This window comes from Cydia splendana, chromosome 18 (genome assembly GCF_910591565.1).
Source record: "Cydia splendana chromosome 18, ilCydSple1.2, whole genome shotgun sequence".
Lineage (NCBI taxonomy): Eukaryota > Metazoa > Arthropoda > Insecta > Lepidoptera > Tortricidae > Cydia > Cydia splendana.
Window position 1 is genome coordinate 16973524 of NC_085977.1, and position 16505 is coordinate 16990028.

The 16505-nt window shown below is 36.5% G+C and overlaps 1 protein-coding gene and 2 long non-coding RNA genes across 3 annotated transcripts in view; 2 read left to right on the forward strand and 1 right to left on the reverse strand.

The window, feature by feature from the left end:
- LOC134799166 (uncharacterized) overlaps positions 1–7509 on the reverse strand; it is a 117837-nt gene extending 110328 nt beyond the window's left edge. Inside the window, exon 1 of the long non-coding RNA XR_010145338.1 lies at positions 7472–7509. This is a non-coding gene — a long non-coding RNA (uncharacterized LOC134799166). The remainder of the gene's footprint in view (positions 1–7471) is intronic.
- Positions 1–12521, forward strand: part of LOC134799169 (uncharacterized) — a 238318-nt gene extending 225797 nt beyond the window's left edge. The window contains exon 2 of the long non-coding RNA XR_010145341.1: positions 12281–12521. This is a non-coding gene — a long non-coding RNA (uncharacterized LOC134799169). The remainder of the gene's footprint in view (positions 1–12280) is intronic.
- A 1871-nt stretch (positions 12522–14392) lies between these two features.
- On the forward strand, positions 14393–15676 carry LOC134799126 (inward rectifier potassium channel 2-like). Its single transcript, XM_063771524.1, has one exon. It carries the CDS (start codon positions 14516–14518, stop codon positions 15497–15499), a length of 984 nt encoding a protein of 327 aa, XP_063627594.1. The 5' UTR covers positions 14393–14515; the 3' UTR covers positions 15500–15676.
- Positions 15677–16505: the final 829 nt, after the last annotated feature.

Below are 16505 nucleotides of genomic sequence, written 5' to 3' on the forward strand. Positions count from 1 at the left end.
CTTGGTGTTTGAATCCATAGTATCCTAATTTAAATAAGAGTACATAATGGCGAATACAGTCAAACGCTTTTGACAGATCGCAAAAAATACTAGAGCAGTTTTGCGATCTGTCCAAGGCTGTGAGCACGAAATCTATAACTTTGCGTAATACCATTCCTGTTGACTTCCCCTTTGATATTGGGAAAGATTTATTACAACACTATTAAATAAATATAAAACATTAAATTAGCTTAAAATAATAATACAAACTATCTCTAAACTACATAAACTTAAAATAAAACGCCTATAAATTAAAAACGTCCCCCAAGTCACTGCCGATGGGCAGTGTGCCCAGAAGGCTGGCCGCATTGCCACGTTGTATGGCAATACTAACGCGTTGAGCAAAATACAGGCCAGCCCTCTGGTCCCCTGCGGCATCTATAAGGCGCTCCGCTAAGGCCCTGTATATACGGCGCGCGCTTGGCCCCCACGGCCCCAGCGTTTCGACCCCAAACGCCTCAAAAATATAACTACTGCCAAGGGTGGCATATAGCTTCCCCTTTTGAAAGCCAAATTGGTTCGAATTAGACAAGCTGTGACGTTCAAAATATTGAGTTATTTTGTTTTTGATTATAGACTCGAATATTTTAGATACAGCTGGAAGTATGTAAACAGGCCTATAATTGTTAGGGTCTTCCATTTCTCCTTTTTTGTGAAGTGGAATAACCTTCCCTATCTTGAGACATTGTGGAAAAACTCCCTGCGTTAAACAACTATTAACTGCAGTAAGTAGGATTTCTAGTAAGTAACTGTTTTCCAAAAATACCTTTTTAACAAAACGAGAATCTAAATTATAAATATCCTTGGAACGCTTGTCCTTCAATTTTTTTATTGTCTTTATTAATTCAACTCTGTCAATTGGAACAAATTTGATTTGTGTATTTGTATATGTATTATATACTCAACATAATTTGAAAAATACTTATACATAATACTGGAACTTAAATTTGGACCATAGTTATGTATTGTGGACTAAAGTTACCTGATTTCACGGTGGTTCGATTTTTTTTGTAGCTGAAAAGCTGACCAGAGTAAAAAGTAACACGGATTGTGGGACAAAATATTCTAAGAAATTCTATTACTTTAACATAAATAGGTCTTTGCAATTAAATTCGAAATTTAATTTAAGTAAATTTTATAATTATATTACTGTGGTCGATGTTAATATAATATATAATATATATTAGGTTGATTTAAAGTAGACCATCACTACTAGCATGTTGTAACACTTAAATAACGTTGTGATAACCATTGGAGTATTCATTACCCAGTGGGGAGGAAAGTATTAGGCGCATTTTATATAAATAACACGGATTGTTAAACAAAATATTCTAAGAAATTGTATTAACCTACCTACTTCACACTTACGTACGAATTTACGTGGGACAGAGAGGCAACACGTCAAATGTGGTTCGCGGTAGGCCCTCTGTTCCCTACTAACAGCCTTCACCTTTTTAGTGCTTAATATTTATTGTATCTTGTAATACGTGCTTGGTTTGATTTGTTTTCTCACCAAATAAATAAAAAAAAATATTTGTTTAAACATCAAGTATTCAACTTTCTCACTTACCTGACTTCGCCACTCCGCCTCAAGTGTTCGTAAGTAAACGGTGTAATGAATTACGATACGAAATCGATGTGGATTTGTTCCGAGAAAAGTATACATATCGTGTTTCGTACTACGAATTCGTATTCGTTTGTTGTATTGTTTGGGGTAGTGATTTTGTTAGAGTAGGTAAAATAAGAATCGGTATGATACTAACGTCCATGGCCAAAAGGATTCTTTTTATTTTAATTACATTTCAATATTTTTTAGGGTTCCGTACCTCAAAAGGAAAAACGGAACCCTTATAGGATCACTCGTGCGTCTGTCTGACTGTCCGTCTGTGACAGCCTATTTTCTCGGAAACTACTGGACCAATTAAGTTGAAATTTGGTACACATATGTGTAAATTAGTGACCCAAAGACGGACATTTAACGTAAACACATGAATCGGAGGCCACTTTTGGGGGGTAATAGAAAGTTAAAAATAAAGTATTTCAAACTATATCGCCCAGCTCAAAACGAGGAATTGGCAGACCACGTCGGCGATGGCGAGACGAGTTAGACTCCTTTTTATTTTAATGGCCACAGACTGCACAGGATCGGGAAGACTGGAAAAAGTGGGGGGGGGGGCTTTGCCCAGCAGTGGGACATTATAGGCCCCCAATGATGATGATGATGATGATGAAATTATATCGTGTTATATGTATGTAGGTATATCAAATGAAAGAGCTCATTTGAAAATTTCAAATATATATTTTTTATTATTTTTAAATTAAATAAGTTAGAAGATATTTAAGAAAATAGCCAAAAATGACCCCCCCCCCCCTTTAACAAAATAGTTCTTTACCTATGATGACAGCGATTACCGCCGCCCATTGGACACCCTGAACACCAGAAGGGGTGTAAGTGCGTTGCCGGCCTTTAAGATGGGAGTACGCTCTTTTCTTGAAGGTTTGAAGGTCGTATCGGTCCGGAAATATCGCAGGCGACAGTTCATTCCACAGTTTAGCTGTCATGATATATCATATAACACTTAAAACTCTCGCGTTTTGTACACATATTTAATTACACAAACGGGTCTACCGCGATATAATTTCATTGTTTTTCTTTTCGTTCCGTTGACATTTGCTGGGACGTCAGCCTTTCCGTGACCAAAGCTGATGCAACTCAACTGAAACGTCGGAATTTAAGGTAAAAACCGGCCATGTGCGAGTCGGACTCGCACACGAAGGGTTCCGTACCATTATCTATAAAAACGGTCACCCATCCAAGTACTGACCCCGCCCGACGTTGCTTAACTTCGGTCAAAAATCACGTTTGTTGTATTCAGCCCCACTTAAATCTTTATTTTATTCTGTTTTGTTGTTATAGCGGCAACAGAAATACATCATCTGTGAAAATTTCAGCTGTCTAGCTATCACAGATCACGAGATACAGCCTGGTGACAGACGGACGGACGGACGGACGGACGGACAGCGGAGTCTTAGTAATAGGGTCCCGTTTTACCCTTTGGGTACGGAACCCTAAAAACAATGAAATTATACCGCGGCAGACCAGTTTGTGTAATTAAATATGATATATCATGATATTGACAGACTATACTTGCTACTTTTTCTCAGCTGTTTTTGTATTCTTGCCTTTTCAGAATGGTGTATCTGCTTTAGTTTTTATTAATCTTCGTCTAAAGTACTACGCTCAGTTATCCCGGATATGAAATTCCTCGCCACAAAAGTAGTGCTTGAAATATAGAGTGGCCATTATGGTTCCTGATTAAATTCTTATGCTAATCATCCTTTCTTATCTTATCTTTTAAGGGTTAAGAGCTTAATTCTATTGGGATAGCGTTCGAGCTTAATTGCTACTGTTAAAATTAAAAGAGTTTTCCTTTGTTAACGCACTTGGTTTTTAAGATTTTTTTAATACAATTGCTCAAAAAGTGCTACTTTACGTAGCTGTTTTGCGTTTGGAAAGTTGGTTATCGCAAACTAGTGCTTTTCACTTTTCCAATTTTTTAAAATTTATACTTTTTCCAATTCACGACTACTTATTGATGAGTGTTGATATTAGTTTCCTGAAAACGTCGTAATCAACATAAAAACGTACTGTTAATGTAAGAATACGAAAAATATACATATTTCATATTTATAACACGTTTATTTTTTAATATTGAATATTGAAAATTCCGTTCTTAATAAGTTGTTTGAATGGAACGGAATAGCTGCCAAACGCCTGTCAAAGAAGAGGCGTTTTTCTTAAGCGAAGGCAACATTCGATATTGTTTTTATAAATATACGATACACAAATAATCGTAAATAACGATACTTAGGTAATAATAATACAATGTTCTATATTTACAATTGTTTATGACTTATAGAACATGCATTTGAAAAAAAAATCTTTCATTGAAGTAGGTTCAATAGTCGAATAAAAGCTAAAATAAACACCTCTTCATAATGTCAAAAATGTTCATTGCGCAAGACTAAAATTCTCCTTATAAACACTCTAATTCTACCTATAATTGATTATGGTGATGTGTGTTATCCTGACCTAACTGAAGAACTTCTCAATAAGTTGGATCGCCTTCTCAATAACTGCATTCGTTTCATTTTTTGTCTGCGTAAATACGATCATGTCTCTTCATACCGCTCCCAGCTTGGCTGGCTTCCCATCCGTCAACGACGCAGTGTTCGCATGCTGTGCACTCTATACTCTGTCCTCAACGATCCACACTCTCCTGTATACCTCAGGTCCCTCTTTCAATACTACCGTCAGCTTCGCTCTTCTGGCAATATGTCCTTATCCATCCCTCCACATCGCACTGGCTTTATGTCAGATTCGTTCTGCGTGCAGGCAGCGCGCCTTTGGAACCGACTCCCCCTTAGTATTAAAAATGCCCCAAACAAGTTCGCTTTTAAGAAATCGTTACGTGCTTTCTTTGCTGGTAGAATGAAGGATTCCTAGTTTTAGTTAATAAAGTTATATATTTTATTGTATATATTTAATGTCAGGTATATATATATATATATATATATATATATGTATATTTATATTTTTATTATATGTATATTTATATTATATGTATCGTGTATATTTTGATGTACTTGCGTATGTATGTTAAAATTCTTTAAATTAGCGTTGCGTCCTTATATTAAATTTTGTTAGTAGTAGTAGCAGTTGCACCGCCCACAATCTCTCTGCTTTGCCTTAAGGTTGACTGGTAGAGAATGCTTTTGGCATTAAGTCCGCCTTTTGTACGATAAGTTTTCTTTTGTGCAATAAAGTTTAAATAAATAAATAAATAAATAAAGATCGACGACTTTGTTTTCCAATTTTTAGTTTTCAAATAGTTGCTTATAAAATGAGTGAATCAGAGTTTGAAATTGATTTTTAACACCGCCAGACATTTGTGTGAAGTCTGCAATTGCAAATGAGAGTGCTTTGCCTGAAAAATCAAAAAATAAGTAAGTTTAGAATTCCTTAGGTAGTTTTTCTTATTTTTTCGCAAATGTATTAAAAAACGTGGTTCGATACACGTGCGGAAAAGTCATTCTTCACTCGTCCCGAGTCTTCTCGATCAAGGCAATCGAGGCAAGATATCTCGGTACTCGTGAAGTAATGACATACCTTCTATTATAATTGTTTTTATTTTCAACGACCGGTCTGTCCTAGTGGGTAGTGACCCTGCCTGTGAAGCCGAGGGTCCTGGGTTCGAAACCCGGTAAGGGCATTTATTTGTGTAATGACCACAGATATTTGTTTGGATGTTTTCTATGTATTTAAGTATTTGTATATTATACTTAATGTTGTCTGAGTACCCACAACAAATGCCTTCTTGAGCTTACCGTGGCACTTAGTCGATTCGTGTTAGACTGTCCTTATAATATTTATTATTCAAATTCAGATATAGTGAACAATCCTTTGTTATCATATTTTCTCGTAAACGTTCGTATTTGTCATGCTACTTCAGTCAACTTTAGTACTTTTTGTACTGAGACTGACTGACATAGCATAGTCTGGTGTCACGTTCGTACGTTTCCGTGAAAATACTTACAACTTACTTATTTAAAGCATTATTCATTACATCTGTATATATTTAATGGATATTGAAATTCTAATTTAAAAGTTATCTGGTTGGCGTAATGGTAGAATGGTAGAGAATACCTTCTGCCATTAAGTTCGACTTTTATAGGAGTAAGTGACGAGTCAAAAACAATATGAAACTTTAAATCATAAATAAATAATAAATAAATAAATATTATAGCACAATTTTTACACAGATCAACCTAGTCCCACAGTAAGCTCAATAACTGCCGTATTCGAACTTCAAGATATTCACAAGAGACGACACGTACTAGATCCATTCTAGATACGTTATAGTTTAGATATCAACTAGTTCTCTTTTGCAGCGCAATTCGGGCAACCAATGTCACTTTTACGTTAGATAGAGTAAGATATCTATTAGATGTGAATTGTAAATCGTTCAACAGTATCTCCAGAATCGCGCAAATATCAAATCTGACAGGTAAGATCTTAAACATATCGTTATCGTATCTTGGTGATGTCTAAAAGATGTCTATTTCAAAATCCGAATCTGGCCCTAAGGCTTGTGTTGTGGGTACTAGACGACGATATATATAATATATAAATACTTATATACATAGAAAACATCCATATCTCAGGAACAAATATTTGTGATAAATACACAAATAAATGCCCTTACCAGGATTCGAACCCGGGACCTCCTGCTTCGTAGGCAGGGTCACTACCGACTAGGCTAGGATGCAGTTAAATAATATATCTAAAAAAGTTTTTTATGCACCCACCTCATGGCTCCTCTACACGATGGGCCAGCGCCGGCCACTCCAAGGGACGCAGCCATGCGGTAGAATGAGATAGCAATATCACTTGCGCCCTCTAATGCATAAATGCGTCCCTTGGAGTGGCCGGCGCTGGCCCATCGTGTAGAGGAGCCATCACATTTTAGTTTTTCAAATAGGTACCATCGGCACACTGTTAACCGTGTGTTGTCGATGTACAGTTACGAATGTTGCTGTGTGTGCGAGTTCCTAGGTAAGTAGGTAATTATTAATTAACTTAATTGTGGTCAAATTGTGACCCAAATTCCTTTGTTTTTCGATGCGGTGATGAATCGTGGTCGCTGCATAATATGATAAGTTAATTTTATACGAGTAACAATAGGTAGTACATATTAAAAATGGACTTGCAAGTGTCCATACGCTACATTAGGCGGACGGTACGTTTGATTGTCACTGAGAACAGTAGGTATATAAAAACATCTAAAAACAGACATGGAAAATTAAAGTATTAAAAAATAATTTCAAATTATACGAATTTAAAACACACGGTGTTTACGTTACATCTTCAAATCTTCATGATGCTGTTATTTTAGCAGCTACTGTTAAATATTTAATTATGTACAATCATTAACATAAATCTTAAATAAAGCATATTAATATAAGAGTGTTTAAGAGTGTTTTAAATCGACACGAGTTGTGTATTACCAAAGAGAATAGATAGTATAGAGGGCTATTGCCATACTAAATTTTGTAGTCACGGTACATTTACTGCCATCTATCGACACACGATTAAACCTTAAAATAAAATTGAAAATGTATAAATTAATCAGAATATGTATACGGATAAATGATTTTTAATTTTTATTGTTCCATACTGACCCATGTTCTTTCACTGATATGTGTTAAGATTGTTAAATATGAAACGGTGTCGTCACGCCATCTAGCCGAGAATAGGCCAAAGGTATGGCGCCATCTATTCGAGAATGACTTTTTCTTGATTTCCGTGGCACGTTTTTTTCTTAGACTTTATTTATCTTATACGGAGTTACATATACATCTTTGGTATTACCTATTCGCACATGTATCGTACAACGTTTTACAGTACATTGTTATTGCCTTTTAAAATTTTCGAGTGCGATAAAGTAGCACTATAATAATTATATGTACAGTCGCCATCAGATATATCGGAGCGGCCAAGGTGTTCACCATATCTGAACACGCGCTCTAACGCCCTGACAATAGAGGCGTGTTCCGATATTTGTGAGCACCTTGGCCGCTCCGATATATCTGATGGCGACTGTACTTACTGTAAAAATAGTTTTACGAAACGTTAACTTAACGATTCTCATGAAATTTTGTAAGCAGACTCGGTAGTTAGATTTTTTCTGTCGATTATTTTTTTGGAAAATGTTCATTATGGTAGAAGTTGGCATAAAGTACTTAAGTGCCAGTAGAGTCTATGGCACTTAAGACCATTATAAGTTCGCTGTGATAATGACTCAACGAAGTAGGTGAGTATTTTTTATTTTCATATTTTTAGGGTTCCGTACCCAAAGGGTAAAACGGAACCCTATTACTAAGACTCCGCTGTCCGTCCGTCCGTCCGTCCGTCTGTCACCAGGCTGTATCTCACGAACCGTGATAGCTAGACAGTTGAAATTTTCACAGATGATGTATTTCTGTTGCCGCTATAACAAGAAATACTAAAAACAGAATAAAATAAAGATTTAAGTGGGGCTCCCATACAACAAACGTGATTTTTGACCGAAGTTAAGCAACGTCGGGCGGGGTCAGTACTTGCATGGATGGGTGACCGTTTTTATAGATAATGGTACGGAACCCTTCGTTTGCGAGTCCGACTCGCACTTGGCCGGTTTTTTTAGTACAGAGCCACTAGTTTTTCTTTAAGACAAATATTTCACGTTGAGCCATTTTCTCAACACACCACAGTACGCCGTCCCGGTCAGCCTAGGTATTGATGGAAGGATGTGATGGACACGGATCTGCGCTCCAGGCTCAAGCCTGGCGAGAAACAGCACAGGACCGGGATCAGTGGCGAGCAGTCGTGTTAGATGCCAAGACATGTCAGTGTCAAATGTGACGTTTCTTCAAACAAAAACGTCACTTTTGACACTGACACAGATGTGTCCATATGAAGCACATGGAGGAAAACACAACTCCCGACGCAGACAGACATACATACATTCTGCCTCACCATGGCGTCGTTCGCGAAACTAGTCTGACAACAAAGCTTAGAGTCGTTTTTGACGGATTACCACGTCGGGATTGTCATCCATATCGTGTCTAGATCTATTAATTGACGTATCTTAAAGTTCGAATCGGGCAGAAAGTTCACTGCGCCAGGAGGAGTAAGTACCTAAGTAAGTAAGTACATAGTAAATTAAGTAAGTAACCATTTTTTCTCCGCCTGTACTCCTATCTTATCAAGACACTATCTATAAATACCACCTAATTAGGTACTACATAAGCGGATAGTATCTCACTCACTTTCATGTTAAACATGATTCAAACGATTACCGTTTCTCTGTTTCATTATCATTACGTAATTACATTTACGTTTGAGAAAATTAATTATTCGGCGGTTCAGTGACAGTGGATTTGGTTGACAGGTAGTTTTTTTTTATTATACTTAACAAGTTTAGCAGTTTAACACTTTAAACCCACATGCACCATTCCATTAACCCGGAGTTAGCCGGTTAACCTGAAGTTACCATGGTTACCAGTACAATTTGACACTGGGTTGACGGTTAAACCGCTTAACCCGGGTTAGTGGGATGGTGCAAGTGGGCCTTAAACTCTCGCGTTTTGTAGGTATAAATATTCTCGGTATTATTTATTTATGTAATATTTTTACAGCGCAATGATGCTAAATTTGCTAAAGGATCAAAAGTTATCCGAAGAAACAGAATTGGAGCCATTGGTGAAACCGGGCGTCTACCGTTTCCGAAATAGTAAGTAAAACTAATGAATATAAACTAAGAAATAATATCATTATTTCTCGCTTTTTGTACCGTATTCTGAAATATTTTACTTTGTAAACGGGTATTGAGCTCGTTAGGGTTCTTTTATATAAAAGTTTAGCTACTTGACTTGTATATTTTAATTAAAAAAAATACAGGACATAAGCTCAGTAAGGCTTGTGTTGTGGGTACTAGACGATGATATACATTTAACATATTAAAATATATGATTAATGGTTATATAATAAATAATTATATATCTAGAAAATATCTATAACAAAATATTTGTGATAAACACACAAAAAATGCCCTTACCAGGATTCGAATCCTGGACCTCCTGCTTCGTAGGCAGGGTCACCATCGACTAGGATAGTTCTTTTTTATTACAGAGCTTTAATTTTTCCTGCTATTAAGTAAAAGTTTTCAAAATTAATTTAAAAAACGTTTCACTTGCTGAACATCAATCTGCACAATTCAATTTCGCCAAGAGTAACTAGTCGGCCATACTGAAAGTTTCTGGATTCTGATCTGTATAAGGATTATTTTTCTAAGTGGCCAGTTCAGGAATTTTCAGTATGCCCTAGGTATAATGGCCTCTTTTACCTTTTCCTTTTATGTATATGCTTTTATTTAGTTTCACCTGTCCCGTTTTCTGTCCGTCTGTAAGTATAACTAGTGGCTCTGTGAGCTGTAGATCTCGCGAGCATAGCTTATTGGGACCGTGCACAGCGCCACACAGCGGTTTGATCAATCAACAATACAAAAAATTTTATACATTAAAAAAAATACGAAGTTTAAGTGAAAAAATAAAATAAAAAAAGTTATGTCTTACTGGGGATCGAACCCAGACTCTCTGTGCAAACAAAAAAAAGCGAACGTTTACAAACTGAGCCAAATAGTTCTTAGATAAGCTGACGAAATTTAGCTACTCACTCTCAAGTTAAAATTAGTTAAAATTAAATATCTCAATACCTCCGAAACCAGCGAAATAAATTTTCTGAATTTTTGGCCATTTAATCTATAAACATATCTCAAAAAAAACTCTTATGATATCGATACGACTATTTGTTTAGGCGCGAGGTATCACGACTCCGCCATTTTTTAAAAATTCCAAAAACTGGATTAACATAAAAAAAATTATTTAATCATAGAATCTGGTCACAAAATTTCACGAGAATCGGTTGAGAATTGTGACCTGTAGAGGAGAACATCCGGACGGACATACGAAAGCAAAATGCCCGAGTCAAAACATAGACCTTCGCTACGCTTCGGTCAAGTAAATATCGCAAGTTAAATTTGACCCACTTCGCCCCGATGAAGGCGAATATTTGCAATGAATTTGCAACGAACAATGCAATATTATGGTACCATCGAACTGATCTCATGATGGAGACAGACGGTGGCCATAGGAACTCTGTCATAAAACAAAGCAACCTGATTGTATTTAACCCCAAACATAAGAATTTTCTCGATGAGTATTAGTTGCCTGTAGAAAGAAAGTACAGTCAGCGATAAAAGCTTGTAACAAAAAATATTTATTTTCCAAAAACATAGTATTTATTCTAACTATCCAATTCGACCTTTGCATAGTTAAGTTTACAATTCAATTCTGTGCTCAGAGTAGTAGCTATAAATAATGGCCTCTACTGTTTCCCCACTGTTCCAATTCAGATGAGCCAAAAACTTCCACGCAACGTATTTGAGTTAACGCGTTACCGGAATGAGCTAACGTCGGAATCGGAACTTGGGTAATCAACTTACTGCTCGGCTAAACAGCTGCTACGGGTTTTCATCAAATTTGATACAGTAAAATCTTTCTGCTTTAGTAATCTACCCATGTAATTACTCGTATTATCTTTTTATTTTATCATTTATTATTATCTAGTTAAATAAATGCTCCGGTTAGATTTCTACTTCAGTAATTTTTTTTAGTACGTACATTTTACTAAATTAGTAATATTTAGCAATGACTGTAAAACATGTTAGTTCTTAAGCCCTAAATTAGAACACATAAGGTGTCTCCCATTATCCCAATCAGATTAGCCTAAAACTTCCGCGCAACGTATTTGAGTTAGCGCGTTACCGGAATGAGCTAACGTCGGAACTTGGATAATCAACTTACAGTTCGGATAAACAGCTGCTACAACGGGATATCATCAAATTCGATACAGTATCTAGTAGCCTTACATCGACTGCTTTATCAAGAGTCAAACTGATATAATATACACTAACGTCTGCCTAACTTACTTTCTATAACGTCTCGCTTGCACTAATATTATTATATGCCAATATAAGCAAGATGCATATAGAAAGTAAGCAGACGTTAGCGAATATGTCAGTATCAAACTGGTGGTAGCCGTAGGTCAATTCGAACTTACAGTTTGACATCAAAATGATGTCATTTTATTATCATTCGCCCGTGCGTCTACAGTAACGGAAAAGTACGCGCAAAGCATTATTTAGGTATTACTAGCGGCCCGCCCCTGCTTCGCACTGGTTAACAAATTATACACCTAAACCTTCCTCAAGACTCACTCTATTGATAGTGGAAAACCGCATGAAAATCCGTTCAGTCGTTTTTGAGTTTATCGCGAACAAACACACAAACAGGCAGACGCGGCGGGGGACTTTGTTTTACGAGTAGGCACTTGTCCCACCGCCGACGATGAGCGATAAGCGAGTAGAACGATAAACTAGAAACGAGTGGCCGAGCGGCGAGAAGCGAGTGTTAGCTCCAATAGTTTTGTCGCTCGGCTATAGGCGAGTGTTCGAGTGCGACGGGATATTACTCGCGTCACTCGCTCGGGCGGTGCAGCGTAGCCGAACACGCAGACTGATTGGTCTCGCAGCTTGAGTTCTAACTACGAAGCGAGCATCGCCGAGCGAGTACCGCTGAGCTAGTTTTATCCAGCGATTGATAATAAACATAGATGACGAACTAGCTCTGTAAAATGACCCCACACATATTGTGCCACGGTAGGTGGGGCGTAAATATTGTGCCACGGAGCTATTTAGTTCGCAAATGGCGGCCCGTTGTGACAGTCGTTGTAAGAAGTATTTAGATTATTTCTTTAAGGAAAAAATATGCCTTAATGTAAGGTTAAATGATGTGCTAGCCGTTCCAACAAAAACTGAAAATATTATGGGATTACCTTTCACCTATAATTTAGCCAGGATAGTATTATCTTGATTTATTTTGATCATAACAGATTTTATATGGGGATGATGTTATGCAATTTTTTGAACAGCCATTGATATTAACTAACTAATATGGCTCAGCGATCCAAAGAGGATCTTGGCCTCCGAAACGAGAGCACGCCACTTTGCATTGCATTGCATTGATATTAAGATCCTATTATATTAATTTGTTAAAGAAGTTGTATTGATATAGTCCGTAACGGACTATCCGGTTAATTAAAATTAGTGGTAGTAAATACTAATCGCCGTTGTAGGAGGCGCTTTTTTTAATGTTTATATTTTAACTGTGTCCCTGGCATCTAATTTTGGTACAGAAATATTTATGGAAGACCAGGGCCTAGCACCTGATTGGCGCGACAGTATCTCGCAGCGAGATAGACTACCCGTCTTTTTCTAACTATGTTAAAAAGAGGGACGGGTAGTCTATAACTGTACTGACACTGTTTCAAAATACATACTACTCTTTAATATTATACTTCAACTTTTAAATGTCAATAAATAAATACGCGTCAGAATAATAATTATATGAATTGGTTCCCTCTTGGTTAGTATAATCCTTATAAGATTTGACAACGCCAAAATATTGTAATGCCGCGCATGAAGTTTGACGCATAGAATGTTATTATAGCCAATCAAAACTTATATTGACCAATCACAACTTTTTTTGAATAGCGGGAAATTGTTTATTGGATATAATTAAAAGCTGGTGGGACATATTCATAGAGAAGGGATAGTTGTCAGTGTCAGTGTGGCTGGGGTCATTTTTGGTAGGCATTTTTCTATGAAGAGCGATGTCTATATATTATTATATTCAGTCGCTGGTTTTATCTTATCGCGGCGACAAACTAGTAGATCGAGTGTTCTCGCCGGCAATGTGAACAGCCAGCGATAAACTATGTGTCTCATTTACTAACACAGAATCCTAATCTTTTGTTCGTTTCTTGGGCGAGAAAAACGCCGATAGTTAATCGCTTACTCGCTCTTGGTGGGACAAGTGCCTTGTAATGATTTTCATTTAAGGCGAAGTCGAAGGTAGGAGTCAACTCTATGATGACGTTCACGTTTATTTACTCTGATCATTTGTTTTGTTTTACTATGTCATTTACTACAAAAGTGACGTCTCTAGGGCGCAGTTTCCTAGATTATATCTTATCATTTAATGTAAATTTTAAGACAAAACTACATATGGGTCGTCAGTAAAGGATTGACTCTGAAGAAAGTATGTCGTAATCATATTATGTCTACAAAACTATGGAAAATACGTTGTTATTATCAGGTGTGTACAATTTAAAATTTTCCCTCATTGCCCTTTGGATCACTCAGCTTGTAACTTGGTATTACGTGTAATTTTATTGTTTCTATATTTTTATGACATTCTATAGATAATTAATAAATAATCACGCGTTACTTTGCGGAAATCAGTAGTAATTAAAACAAAAATGTATAACAATTGGCAATATCTAGCTAAAATTATCCATCCTTAAGACGAAGGTGGACGACTCTGCGCGAAATGTTCTTTACATAGAAACCTCATTTTCCTGTCTGGATCTTAACATTATTGTTTTTACTAACTTGTTTTGTTTGCCTTGTCTCCACTACCCTAAGGTTGTCTGGAAGAGATTTCGCGATAAGACCGCCTGTTGTCTACCATAGTTTGATTATATGTATGTTATATTCCTTTTCATATTAGTTAGCAATTTATATTGTATTGTCTTATTGAAAATATTTTGAAAGATTTTGATGGCATTTATAAAGCAAATAAATAGATACTTCCTCTCTTATCATGATTTCTTTTCCTTTCAGGATCCAATCATCACAAACCCTACAAATATAAGCACTACTTCAAACGCGCCGTCTTTAAAAATGGCGAATTCAACATTGAGAAGTTCAATTCCAAGAATAAGCTTCGATTCTTCACCACCTGGTTCGTCACTATGGTCAAAGCAAGATGGCGATGGACTCTGTTAAATTTCTTCATGGCTTTCATCACCATCTGGTTGTTTTTTGGATGCTTGTACTGGCTCATTGCTATGGGCCATGGCGATTTTAATAACAACGAAATTGTTAATGGGACCGAATGGACTCCCTGCATCAGAGAGATTTACAATTTCACCTCAGCTTTTCTCTTCAGTATCGAAGTTCAGACAACAGTTGCTTACGGACATAGAAAGATAACTTTAGAATGCCCTGATGCCATATTCACTATGTGCATGCAATGTATCGTTAGCACAATTTTCCAAGCATTTATGATCGGAATATTGTTTGCCAAACTAACTAGACCTAAAAATAGAACACAGACCATTCTATTCAGCAAGAATGCTGTCATTTATGCTAAGGATGGTAAAATGTGTTTAGTTTTCAGAGTGGGTGATATGAGGAAGTCCAGAATACTTAATATCAAAGCTTTAATGTATATAATAAGAATGGATCGTGACGACATTTTAGATGAATTTGAGCAGATATCTCTAAACGTGGAACTAGATGGATGCGAATCTACGTTCTTCTTATGGCCTGTGTCAGTTATTCATGTTATAGATAGAACTAGTCCTTTTTATTATATTTCTGCGCCAGACTTACTGACTGGTGGTTTAGAAATTTTAGTAGTTTTCGAAGGTATAATTGAATCAACTGGCCAACCAGTGCAAGCTATATCAAGTTATACATCAAATGAGATTTTGTGGGGACATAGATTTGTACCGATGATCGATTTCAATTATGAAAAGAATGTATATAAAGTAGATTTTTCTAAATTAGGTGTAACTGAAGAAATAGATACTCCTTTGTGTTCAGTTCATGAATATGAAAATATATTAAGAGAGAACAGTAGAGAGATATCTCTCCTGACAGGTGATGTGCTAAGGGACCGGAGTCTAATGAAAGTTAACTGGAATAACGCAGCTGACATTAAAAACTTGTAGAGCGCGATGTGGGACTTACATACAATGGCTACAAGTATGGAACGCGCATCGTAGCGTCATCTGTTGAATGAGACGATATATGACAGAAGCGAAGGGCAAAACTGTTGAGTTAAAAAACTTATCTTAGGATAATGCATTATAAAACAAACTAGCCTGTTTTAATACACTCGCAAATTGAATCGAGGAGTAGGTTTAAATGCCATGAAACGATTTAAAGAATAAATGTTTTTTAGTCTTAACTAGTACAGTGCAATACAATTCTTATTTTTTTGGAGCGGCAATATTTATATATTTTGCTTCCATAGTTATCACTTGTAATATATTATTTTGCTTCCATAGTTATCACTTGTGACGTCACGTCATTAAAAACGATACATTGCGTGCTGAATTATTTAAAAAAGTCGTTTTTTTTTAGTAAAACATGAAAATGACCTAATTCATTTGGGCCTATACTAACTACCCAGCGTATAATATAGTCGTTTAAAAATACACGTTGTTTTGGTCTACTGCTCTACAAAAATTGACAACTAGTGACTGTCTTCAGTCAACTGTAAAAATATGGGTGCACAAATCATCTCAAAAATATGTCCCATAGCTCTTATGTCAGCGAATTAAGGACTATGGGACATATTTTTGAATAAGTTGGCTACACCCATATTTTTACCGTTGACTGTACAATGAATACCTTATAGGCCAATGCGAGTTTTGGTTATTCGATCTGTTTCCGATATGTCACTAATCTGTCAGTAAAAGTGACGTTTTGGTTGAAGAAATGTAACTTTTGACACTGATAGATCGGTATCGTATCGGAAACAGATCGAATAACTAAAACTCGAATGTGACGTTCCACGCGTAAAGGTATAATATTAATGTCGCTGCAATACTAATCCGGTGCTAACACGACGTACGCGCCAACCGCCATATGGTACCTTTACCCGTGTAACGTCACGAATTGGCCTGTTACTATAAATACAATGGTTATTTCAGTATAATTTCCTTAAACAAA